This window comes from Haplochromis burtoni, unplaced genomic scaffold, assembly GCF_018398535.1.
Source record: "Haplochromis burtoni strain Fernald_Lab_line unplaced genomic scaffold, NCSU_Asbu1 Contig_1018, whole genome shotgun sequence".
Lineage (NCBI taxonomy): Eukaryota > Metazoa > Chordata > Actinopteri > Cichliformes > Cichlidae > Haplochromis > Haplochromis burtoni.
The window spans coordinates 73373-85758 of NW_024583379.1; the positions used below are offsets into that span (position 1 = coordinate 73373).

General features: G+C 36.9%; 1 gene segment (V, D, J or C); it reads right to left on the reverse strand.

Annotated features, from left to right (window-relative positions):
* Window positions 1–1091: 1091 nt before the first annotated feature.
* Window positions 1092–9149, reverse strand: LOC102292269. The segment is given in 5 exon segments: window positions 1092–2180; window positions 2212–2412; window positions 2500–2544; window positions 2750–2977; window positions 9134–9149. Coding segments are annotated over 4 exon segments (453 nt in total).
* Window positions 9150–12386: the final 3237 nt, after the last annotated feature.

Sequence of the window (12386 nt, forward strand, 5' to 3'; positions counted from 1 at the left end):
GCAGATGGTCACTCCTCCCTCTCCTGGTTCTGCTGGACGCTTATAGTTTGTCAATAATTGACTTGCTTGATCAGAATCTGACAGTATTGTTCATAACTTCATCAAGTTTGACAAGGTCCTCAAAACTACTCACAGCCCGACACCATGACACGGCCTAAAGCTGACAGATAGCTGTATCACTGTTGTACCTCTCTCAAGAACGTTTCTGACATATTGATAAAGATTTAAATTTTTCACTCCATCAGACCTGTTGACACTGATTTAGAGCTGTTCCTGTGTAATTTGACACATCCTAGCCTTTTTCATCCCATTTATCTTCATTAAGAGAGGCTTTGACAGTCACCCTTCCACTGAGATTACATCTAATGAGGCTTCTGATGCAGCTCTCAAGCTCTGTGTCTATTTTCTGCCTGAATGTTTAACAGGTCACTGTGAAGTGACTTAAGCAACTAAACAACCAAACAAACAAAAAGCTAATTTCTCTAAAACCTTCGGGGGCAAGAACTAGACTGACTGAGTGAAAAGGCAGCAAACGTCCAAAGAAAACGTTGAAAGCCCTTCAGAGAGCTGAGAAATATTGCTCAGGGTCACTTTAGAAATCAGAAGATGTTGTTCAGTTCGGTAGGTTCTTTGGAAAGTCTTTTGTAAAATTATGGTTAAACATGTGACCTACAGTCTGACGTGCTGTGGTCAGTAAAAATAGAATCATGCTACATAAATGCAAATAATTCAGAATAAAAACAATCTCACTGTGTTGTTTTTAGCTTTTATTACCACATCACACAAAGAAGTAATTGAAAGAACAATCTGTTAAACATAACTGTGACATTTACATCATCAAGCGAGACAGAGTTTAATTCATTCATAAAAAACATCAGTGACAATATGTAAAGATAACATAAAATCAAACTTTTTGGATCAATCAACAATGTATTAAAGGATAACTTCTATAGAGAGTTATTAACAGATGGTATGATAAACAGGTAATATGATATTTATACATGATATACATGCTGAAGCTCAGTGAACTTCAAGTTTCATCCAGTCACACAGAAAGTTGTCCTCTTGGGGTTTCTGTGAAGTTTCTGAAAGACAAAACATAAAAAAAAATTTGATTCATGTGAACTGAAGCTGCTTTAATACAAACAGTAAAAACAAACGTCACATGCTGCTGGTTTGAAACCTGACGTTTGTTATTGTCACGGTTTCTTTTCTATCCAGGAGACAAAGTCGATACAAGAAAAATGACACATTTACATATTATCTAAATATGAAAACTGACCAAAAATATTCCTGCTGTTTTAAAATAAAATGTAACTGTTGATTAAGACGTCAGGTAGCTCTCCTTTCTTTAACCTGGTCCTGTGACAGAGTTTTCAGGAACCAACACCAACAGAATCATTTTCAAATGTAACAGTTTCTGTTTTGTATGTAGAAGAAATAAAAGAACAGCTTTTCATACAGACAGAGCTTTAAAGAGTATCAAAGAGAAACCCATACACTGTTACTGAACCACGCGAGTCACAGGTGAGGACTGTAATAACCTCTGCTGCTTCCCACAGGGAATTTTTAACTCTGATAATCTCAAAGGCAAAACAAAAGATTTTATAAGATCACCCAACGTTCATGAGACAGAGTTTAGGAAGTTTGACATTCACCTTGGTTTTATCCACATCCCTGGATTAGACGATCAGGGAAAAAACAACTTTTCTATCTCGAGGTCGATGTATAAACTGGATCTTCGTGTGTCGTCTTGTATCATTTCCACTGAGGTAACACAGCTCCATGGACCGTATTTATCATTTTTTAGGATTTGATTTGGTCAGTTAAAAATATTTAATCAAATTTATTTAATCAAATTTTCATGTTTAAATATTGGAAATTATTATTTTTTGCTTAAGAAGTCCAAACCGTTACCAAAATGATTTTATTGCCTCAACGTGACAGGATGTGGACTATGAACTCTGATCCAGAGCTTTGATTATCCAACAACTCACAATGGACATAAAGCAGATTTCCATTTCTAACATGCTCTAAGTTTATATCACAGCTTGACTGATCCTGGGTTATTCTGCAGTCCTCAAATGTGGAAAATTGGCAAATGCAGGTAAAAGTTTCCCAAATGCAGGCTCCATATTAACTGTCAGTGGTCTGTGTACTAAAACTTTTTCTTCTCATTGGAAAATGAACAAAAAGGTTCAATAAAGCTCGAACATGTTTGTCTCTCTGTGTGTGATGGAGATAACAGTCAAACATCTCCCCAGTCACCAGGCCACAAACACGTTACATTTGTTTTGTACTCACACTGACTAATCCACAGCCGCAGAGTCATTATGATGTTAAAGATGATGGTCTTGATGAAGATCACTCTGAGAGCCAGGATGGTCAGAGACATGAGGTTCACCTTTGGATCTGCAAACAGCACAATCAGAAAAATGTCAGCCAACAAACACAAACAGCTTCTTTCAATCCATCTGTTTAATCAGATCTAATACATACCTGGCTCCAAAACATCAACACATTTCTTGTCACCACTGCCTGGATCTGAAAAAAATCAAACAGATAAAAGTGGTAATTAGCTTCATTTCAAAGTAAATCTTCCTTTAATGCAGATTTATGCAGTCTGACAATCAAATACAAATATGTAAGTTTAGGATTAAAGGGTTATGTACACACTATATATAATATATTCTTATGGAAAAGTAAATTATATGATGAAAATAATTCGTATGAATTTCTTGATACTTACATTCACAAATCCTTGGATCCTTCCCTGGAAAAATCACCTGGTTGTACAGATCCAAGTTTGGTGATATTGCCACAGCTTTTGTCTCACTGAATTCCACGCTATAATTCCAATGATATGATGTTGCATTGTGTCTGCTGAACCCAGTTGCCAGGCACGCCGTATTGTTGCCTTCTCCCACTTTGAAATAGGATGGCTCGTACTCTGTCCCTGAAAAACACAAACGAACAACTCATGAACAAACTGGAATAACGTGGAATTATCTGCTTTCGTCTCAAAACCTCTGATCACTTGTTGACCAAAGAAACGAGGTTTAATCCAAAGAGACGAGTTCACTCACAGACACACTGTGATTCAGACATGGTCAAAAACATCTGAGCTGCCAAGATCAAACTCATCAAAAGGATAATCAGAATGATGCTGCACTCTGTAAAACACGGTTTCTAAACTTAGTAAAACTCTGCTGATGGTGTTTGTAGAGTTTTCCATGTTGGTAACACGAGAACACTTTCACTTAATGGCCTTTCCACTGGAAGTTTCTCCTGTGGATTTGTCTTCATTTGGTCCACAGCAGGAATTTACTACTTCATCACAACACAATTACAACTTCAGGTAGCAGCTGTTGTGACTCACACGAGTGGACATATATATGTTGAAATTATTTATCTAATATTTTAAGTTAAATATATATTTTTTACCAGCGTTATAAAACATGTTACGTGACTCAGTCTTTTGTTTTAAAGTAACTTGTTTAAAGTGCATTCATGGTGTTTGGTGCAGTAGTTTCATAAAAACAAGTTATTTGTCTGTGTTGTAGTATTTAGTATTGAATAAATATAAATCTGTTCACAAATACTGTACTCAATTAAAATATTATATTGGAGCTTTTTAGTTATGAGCGCCTGCTTGCTATGTATTTATACAAAAGTTTATTTAGTTTCAAAAATATTTCATACCGTGAGGTGAAATAATGGTCAGATATTACTTTATATTACATTAAGTGCAGAGTATTTGAGATCATATATTTAACTCAGTTCTGAATTCAGGAAAATGGAAAACATTTAATAATTTCATTAATTTTTCAGGTTATGTAGACGATCCACTTACTTGAGGATGAAATTAGTGTGATTCCTGATCCAAATATGACTTTGTAATTATTGTTATTCACACTGCAGCTAAACCAGTTACAAAAACCAGTGCAGCTCTTAACCATGTATATGTAAATAATACTAGTTCAAAATTTGGTTCCATCACCAAATATGATGATAAGTTAAAGTATAAACTAACGTGCGCTTAAACGTCTCACCAATTATAATAATAGTACGTTTAATTTCAGATCCTACACGGAGCTCGATCTGGATATTGTACTTGCTTCCTCTAAACAGGCAACGATAACAAATGTTCATGTTTGAAACTTACTCTTTAGTGATGAATCAGGATTTACGTTTGTTTACTGAGTTCTAATATTTTAGGATGTTCAAAAATGCTGAACGTGTGAACAGAAAAATAATTTACTAATGGAAACGAATTTACATTTAACAACCGCACTGATACGCCCACCCTGAACACTGCAGACAGATTATATGTAAACGCACTTACGTGACTGTACAGTAACTCTGACCCCAGAAGCAAAAACCAGCTTGTTGTTATTACTGTTCACACAGTGAATCAGTGGCATTCAAAAACTCAAACACTCCGTGTTTCACTCAGCTTCTGCTTCTTTTGCTAAATAAATAAACACATTTTTTCTGTGTTATATAAAATGTTTCCCATCATTACAACCTAAATCAGAAATTTAGAAGCAATAGTTTGGTTTACAGTTTGTGTTTTGCTGATCTGGAAGAGTTTGTTTGATTTAAGTGACATCATCTGTCCAAACAAAGACTGCTGCTCCTGTTGTTCCATCATCGCTCACTAAAATCACTCAGGTCCAATCAAATCCAAATTTTGTTGCTGTAGAAGCTTTTTTCTGAATAGCACTTTTTCACTCACTTGTTTGAACTCTCAGACGACTTCCTGAACCAAAAATCAGTTTCCAAGTATTACTCTTCACACTATGAACGATCCAGCAACAAAAACCTGCGATTCACACACAGCAGCAGCAGCAGTGGAGCCCAACAGACAACAAACTGATATTAACTGAGTCACTGATCATGTGTTTACACTTTCCCTTTTCCCCATAATCTCTACAATTTGCTTTTGTTAATTATATATTTAATTAATCTAATTGGGTAAAAGATCCTTTGAGGTTTCAGGAAAAGTATCCAGTGTTTAAAAGAAAGAAGGAAAAATCAGCCAAATGAAACTGTGAGTAAGGTGAAGCTGATCGAAGCTTAACTGAGGTTAAATGTATTTGTGTGATAAAAAACATGAAATAATAAATAACATTAAAAGTCTCGACCATGTGAGAAAATCCCAGCAGGTTGACTCTGTTCATCTGAGTTATATTTGTTTTCAAAGACTTATTTTTCATTACATTCACAGATGTGTGTGTGTGTGTGTGTGTGTGTGTGTGTGTGTGTGTGTGTGTGTGTGTGTGTGTGTGTGTGTGTGTCACTAAGTGTGATAACAGAATTATCTTTAGAAAATTATAGGATGTTTTGCTCATGTCATTTAAATCTAACATTAAAAGAATGATAATATTTACATTTTTAAAGTTGCAGATGCTGATGACTTCTCTTCTGTCAAATATGTGAAATTGGTGAAGTCGTGATTATTTATAATTTTAACAGTGTGAGATGTACTAAACATCGAACATTGATGTGCAGTTTTAATGAAGGGAAACTCTTACTCTGATGTATTTTCAGCTCAGTTCCTCGTCCAAAGATCAGCTTTCGTGTCCCATCATTCACACACTGACTTACTTCATCACAGAAACTGAACAGGTCAAAGTGTCGCCTGCTGTTTATGGATCGAGGACATTTAAGTGCAGACGTAGTCAGAACCAGTGTCTCTGGCCTGCTTAAACCTTAAAACCAAACATTAAGCTGCCATGTGAATGAAAAGCATTATTTAAGGACATTAGTTCACTCACTCGTACCTCGCACCCTTAAAGCTGCACTTTGTAACTTAAATGGTTATATAGATATACAGTGTTTGGACTCTTAGAATGAACAATAACTATCAAATTAAAATCAAATTAATAACTAATAACTTCTAATAATGCCTCGTTTTTCTTCTTCTCTTGCAGTAAACATGACTCACTCACTGTCAGAGAGGATGAGTTTCATTCCAGATCCAAACTGTAGTTTTTCATCAGCTGATGAGAAGACTGATCAATAACTTATCTACACCTTACAGGACGTTTGTGCTCAGTGTCATTTTTCTCTGCATGTTTTTAGATAAATGATCTTATTAAAAAAATATTATTTACTCAAAGTCATATTGCAAATGTAAAATGAGAAGTGTTCAGTGATGTTTGTGTGTTTCATAAACCTACTTTTCTCTATTTTCAGCTCGGTTCCGTCTCCAAACACGAGTTTTCCCGTCCCATCGTTCACACAGTGAAACCCTTCTTAACTTAAACTCAGTAATCAGCTGACATCTTCACAGTAACTAATAACATATATAATTATAAGAGTAATGATATTAACAGCTAAACACGTTGGATCAGTCGTGTATTTACCTCAAATTTAACCTAAAAGACTGAAACTCAGTGGTGATAATCTTATTCATCAACTTTGGTTTGCAGATGAAGCCGATCGTTTCAAGATTATTTTGGGTTGTTGAAATATTAACTTGTAAAATCTCTTAAGAATACAATAAATACAGATTACTCCGTGTTGTGCTGACAAACTGTGGCTCTGTAACAGACGTGTTAAAGTGTAATAAGTTCAAGAAGACGTCAGGACAACAGAAAAACGGTTTCAAAGACAGAAAGGACCATTTAGTTCTGAGTCATGATTAATAAATGACAAATGGCTCACGAGTTTGAATAATCAGCCTGGTTCCACCTCCAAAGTGGAGTTTTCTGCCTCCAGAGTCAGTCACACTGCACGCTGCTGCAAACCAAAAACCTGAACTACAAAACTGCATTTAGTGTAAACGGTTTGTTTGTGACAATAACTGCTGATAACTCAGTGAAGTGTTTCTTACATATAAACTCAAGTTTCATGCATTCAGTCATGAAATTATGAAATTTTGTCGAAAGACTTCCTTGAATACATGAAACTATTGTAATGTTTCTTTTAAGTGACTGCAGGCACTTTACATTTACTGCTGAATTATGACTTTTTTCAATGGTTGGAGTTTAAAGCATGTTTTTGTGTGTAATGTTGTAGAGTTAATCTGAATGATTGCTCCGCTGTAATGTTGTGACTGATAACTTCGATACACCATCTTTGGATTATGAATAAAAGGAGCTTACAGGCATCAACTGTGAGTTTGGTTTAAGAGAACAAAACCCCAACAAAGTAAATCACATCTGCATCTGATGACAATAATTCACCAGCTGATGTTACAATAACAGCTGACCTCACTTTTACTTAAGACTGAATATTAATGTAGTAAAACTACCTTCAGTCCCATCTACAGTTCAGACTTACTGGTTTCTACATGTAGAGCTGTTCCAGTGCTGAACAGCAGCTTCACGCCGTCATTCACACACTGAGAACAGACTCAGCAAAAACCAGTGAGGACTCAGCGAGGGCGAAATACATGAAACCAGTTTAAGGCTGGACTTTTGTTCCTGTGTTTATAAAGGATTTAAAGCGACTGGAATTTAAAAACACATAATGTTACCATAAGGTAGACGTGGCAGACACAATGTAACTGTAATTACCAAGGTTACCAAACCTCCACGTACTGAGCTACTCCTTTGGTTAAACAGATGGACTTACTGAAGCCTTCACCACAGGTGAGTTTATAAAGCCCAGAGTCAGTCACACACTCAGAGACTGAAACAGCACCATGAAGTGTGATACATGTAGGGGCCCGATGAAGAATAACCACAGAGACATGTTTCTGATGTCAGTCATAGTGATTTAGTTCATCGTGTTTTTGAATTATATTATGTGATAGTTATTCTCCTGTGAGAACACCATCAGACTTCATAAAAAAACGTAAAGTTATTCCTTTTATTTTTACATGATTTCATTTTAGTTGTTTTGATGGCTCAGCAGGAGAACAGCGAAAGAAATTAGGATTTATTTTAAGTCTTCTTTCTCCAAACTAACAGACTGGTTTACACACTTGACTCAATGTGTTTTGGAGTCAATTAATAAAAAAACTGTTTTTTATTAAAATGTTTTTGTTTTTAAATCTCAGAGTTAAACTGATTCTGTTAACAGCTGTTTAAATGTTCTGACGTGTGGCACGTTAAATCTACATGTGACTTTTATAAATCATTCTTTTCCAGCTGAATCAAACTCCAACACTGTCATCAACAAACTGTATTATATATCTGGAATATTTGAATCCGACTCACTGCTGTTCACAGTCAGCTTAGTTCCTTTTCCAAAGAGAAGTTTCCAGTTTGCTCCTGAGGCAGTCGCACTGTAGAGCTGATCTCAGCATTAACTGGAGTCAGAATCAAATCACTGATGATGGGACAACTTTGGCGTTTTGAACACTTTGTTACTTTTAGTACGTTTTTTATCTGTGAGACAATGAAGAGTAACAACATGCAGATGTTCTAGAAACAGACTTTGTGTCTATTTTACTTCACAGATATCTGTGGACTGCTGGTATAAACGCTGAGAAACGTCCGCTGTATCATTTCTGTTCCCTAAATAAAAACGACTTACTTGATTCAGTTCTAACTTTTGTGCCCAAACCAAAGACGACTCTGGAGTTTCCGTAGCCAGTCACACAACACAAAACACAATCACACAAACTGACTTCAGTTAAATGCATTTCCTGAGTGCACATGCCCACAAACAACATATTAACTCATTCATAAAATATATTTGGCTAATAATATTTTACTTTTTATTTTATTTTTTTACCAAATTTGGCTTAAAACGAAATATTAATATATATAAAAATGTAAGAGTAGCCAAAATCTACACGTGACAGTTATATGCAGGTCAGAGTGTGATGACCTGTATGTCAGGTAAAGATGAATAACATAAGTGATAATTACAGAACTGAAAGTTTAAAGTTTCTGTCCAAATAAGTAAAAGACAAACTCAGATGTTCACAAACACTCACCCGACTGAACTATGAGTTTACTACCAGAACCAAAGACCAGCTTGTTTCCATAGTTCTTCACACAGTAACACTAACAGTGACATAAAGAGACGAGCTCTGACACAGAAACTAAAATCAGTGCTGATGAAATGTGGAATAATCCAAAATGCAGGAATAATTTTCCATGTTTGGACTAACCTGGTTTTTATTACTAACTGTGGTTTGATTTAACGAACTGCTGGTAATAATTCCACTTACTGTCCATCACCGTCATTTTTATGCCGTTCCCGAAAACTATTTTCCAGCTCCCCGTCCCAGTCACACAGTGTGTGTGCGCTCAGCAAAAACTACCTGAGAAGGCCGTCGTCTGTGAGAAGCTGTGCGCTAATCAGTAGAGAACTGCTAGATTATTAGATTATCGGTTTGTGGTAATTTATGTGTTTTGTTTTATATCTTTATAGTTAAAAACCTCAACATAACTAATTATAACATGAAGAATATCATTAAACTGCAAACACATACAGAGGCTGAACTGTGTTTGCACAGATGTGAACAGTTACAGTATCACAGCCATGTGCCTGCTGGGTTTGTCTCTGTGTGTGATTGTAGGGTCTGCCTTACAGTATGAAGCAGCCTGAGGTGACTGTAGTTGTGATTTGATGCTGTATAAATAAAACTGAATTGAAAATTGAATAATTACAAGAACTGTGTTTGTGACTAATAATAATAATGATAATAATAATAATAGTGTGACATTGTTTGGGATGTGAAAAAGGACTTACTGGAGCTAACTGTCAGTGTAATGCCAGAACCAAAGCTGAGTTTGGATGATCCAGAGAACGTCACACTGTGACAGCTGTCAGCACTTAAACCCAGAGCTGCAGGTGAGCGTGAGTGAACGTCTTCACCTTTAAAGGTGTTTAAATAAATCATGAACGTCTTGATTAATCAAACTGCAGAATGAGTAAAATCAGTTGATTTAAAGTCATTGTCGACAACGCCACATAAAGGACTCACTTGGTGTTTAGTTGTTGCAACACGTGTAACTACTTAGGTAACTAAAGTACAAGAAAATTATTTTTAATTCCGATACTTAATATTTACTAAAGTTACTCACTGGTTACTATGGTTACTTTGGTCCCTTCTCCAAACAGGAGTTTGAAGCTCGTCCCTCCAGCAGTCACACAGTGGAGGCAACATGAACGTATTTTATATATTGTTGTTTTATTGCTGCTTCTCAAACAACTATTTAGCAAATTTGTTTAATCAAACTAACAGAACAGCAAAAACTTAAACTGCACTTACTGGAACTGACGGACAGTTTGATGCCAGAACCAAACAGGAGTCTGACGCCTCCAGTCACACTTGGAGAAATGCTACCACATAAACTCATCGCTGACACATGGAAGAGCAACAGGTAGTGAACATGTGCAGCATGTTTATGAATCTGAAAATATTTCCAGTATTTGAAAATGATTAAAACTTTAACACGGGTCCGTTTTGAGTTTGAGTTCTTCCAGATAATGATTGAAACATCTAAACTGCTCTGCTTTTCTAACTGTGGTGTCGTAGCTGAAGGTGATGTAATGGTCATTAGTGCTCTGATTAAGGACTTCATGTTAAGTATCGTATTAAATCAAAAAGCTGTTTTTATTCACAAATCAACAAGTAGCTGTGACTGCTGTGGGCTGTGTTTCAGTCCTGCACTGAGCTCTCCTTCTCAGGATTTCACAGTTTCATCACTTTAACAAAAGTACAGTACGTATGTTACAGGAAACAGTAAATATATTGTTTATATATTATTTGAATTATTTGGATACTCACTGGCTTCAGTGATTAATTTAACACCAGCCCCAAAGAATAACCTCCAGCTTGCTCCACTAGCAGTCACACAGTTGCTCCTCTCACACAAATAAGTGATCGACAGTGATGAACACTGAAGTCGTGATCTGTGAGCTGCATATATGGAAAAGCTCAACATGGACGCACAACATCACCAGTGCAAGAGATACCAGTGTAAGTGCACCAGTATCACGTATCCAATGCTCAGATAATAAATGTGTTTTTCCAAATGTCAGTTTTTAGGTTTGTGAGCAGCAGTCAGAGAGGATGTGCTCCAGGCTGAACGTGCACCACTGCTCTAACCCAAACTATCACTTTTATAATCTGTCATTTACTATTAAAGCACTTTGAGCTCTGCTGAAAAGCCCAAACAGAAACGACATCTTTGTGTGGACGCAACGGTTAAAAACAGCTGAATGTAAATGGTAAATGGCCTGTATTTATATAGCGCTTTTCTAGTCCCTAAGGACCCCAAAGCACTTTACATATCCAGTCATCCACCCATTCACACACTGGTGATGGCAGCTACATTGTAGCCACAGCCACCCTGGGGCGCACTGACAGAGGCGAGGCTGCCGGACACTGGCGCCACCGGGCCCTCTGACCACCACCAGTAGGCAACGGGCGAAGTGTCTTGCCCAAGGACACAACGACCGAGACTGTCAAAGCCGGGGCTCGAACCGGCAACCTTCCGATTACAAGGCGAACTCCCAACTCTTGAGCCACGATCGCCCCTGAATGTATCAAAGGGCTGACTCACAGGGAGCTCGTTTAGCATGTTATTATCTCATATTTCACACAGTGTCAAAGTACAAACTGACACTCACTGCTTTGTAGAGTAACTTTGGTTCCTTCTCCAAAGATCAGTTTGAAGTTTCCTGATCCAGAAGTCACACAGTGGATCTGCCCTCAACACAAACTGGCTGCCACTGCATACACGTGTGTGACAACACAACAACAGCTAATCTATACGTGGTTTTTCTAAAAGTAAATGTGAACAAAGACTTGTAAAATATCCACTTGTACAGGACATGCTGCTGATTATCTGTTTCCTCTTTATAAAGCTGGAAAGCAAAATGAATTTACTTAACTATAAATTTGAGGTTTTACTTGAACTTTTCTTTCAATAACCATATTTTAGAGGAAAATATTGGTTTTATAGGAGCTTTAATTATTTTTTTAAATCTAAAGATGCAAAATAAAAATAGTTGAACATGATGAAGTTTGTCTGTATACGGAATGATGAGATTTTTCCACCTGACTGTCTTTTCAGACCTGGAGTGAGTGTGTCGCTTTACAGTCAGACTGAGCAACACTGTTGGAGGGTTTATTATTTGATTTTATGCACTTGGTCTATAACAGAAATGATACTCACACAATTCAACAGTCAGCCGAGTTCCCTCGCCAAAAACTATTTTTCTGTTTCCAGTTCCAGTCACACAGTGCGCCGACGCTCAACAACAACTACGAGCTCACAGTTTCATGTGTCAGGACACGTGTGTGTGTTTCCCCAATGTCTGAAACATTTAGTTGATATTTGGACTCTCACAAATAATTATTCACTGAATGATCAAACAGTTTGTTAACACGAAACACTGGAGCAGCTGAATGTCACGCATCGCTGCCCCGTTAATTCTAAATGTTTGACACAGCAGCTGTTTACCGCGCA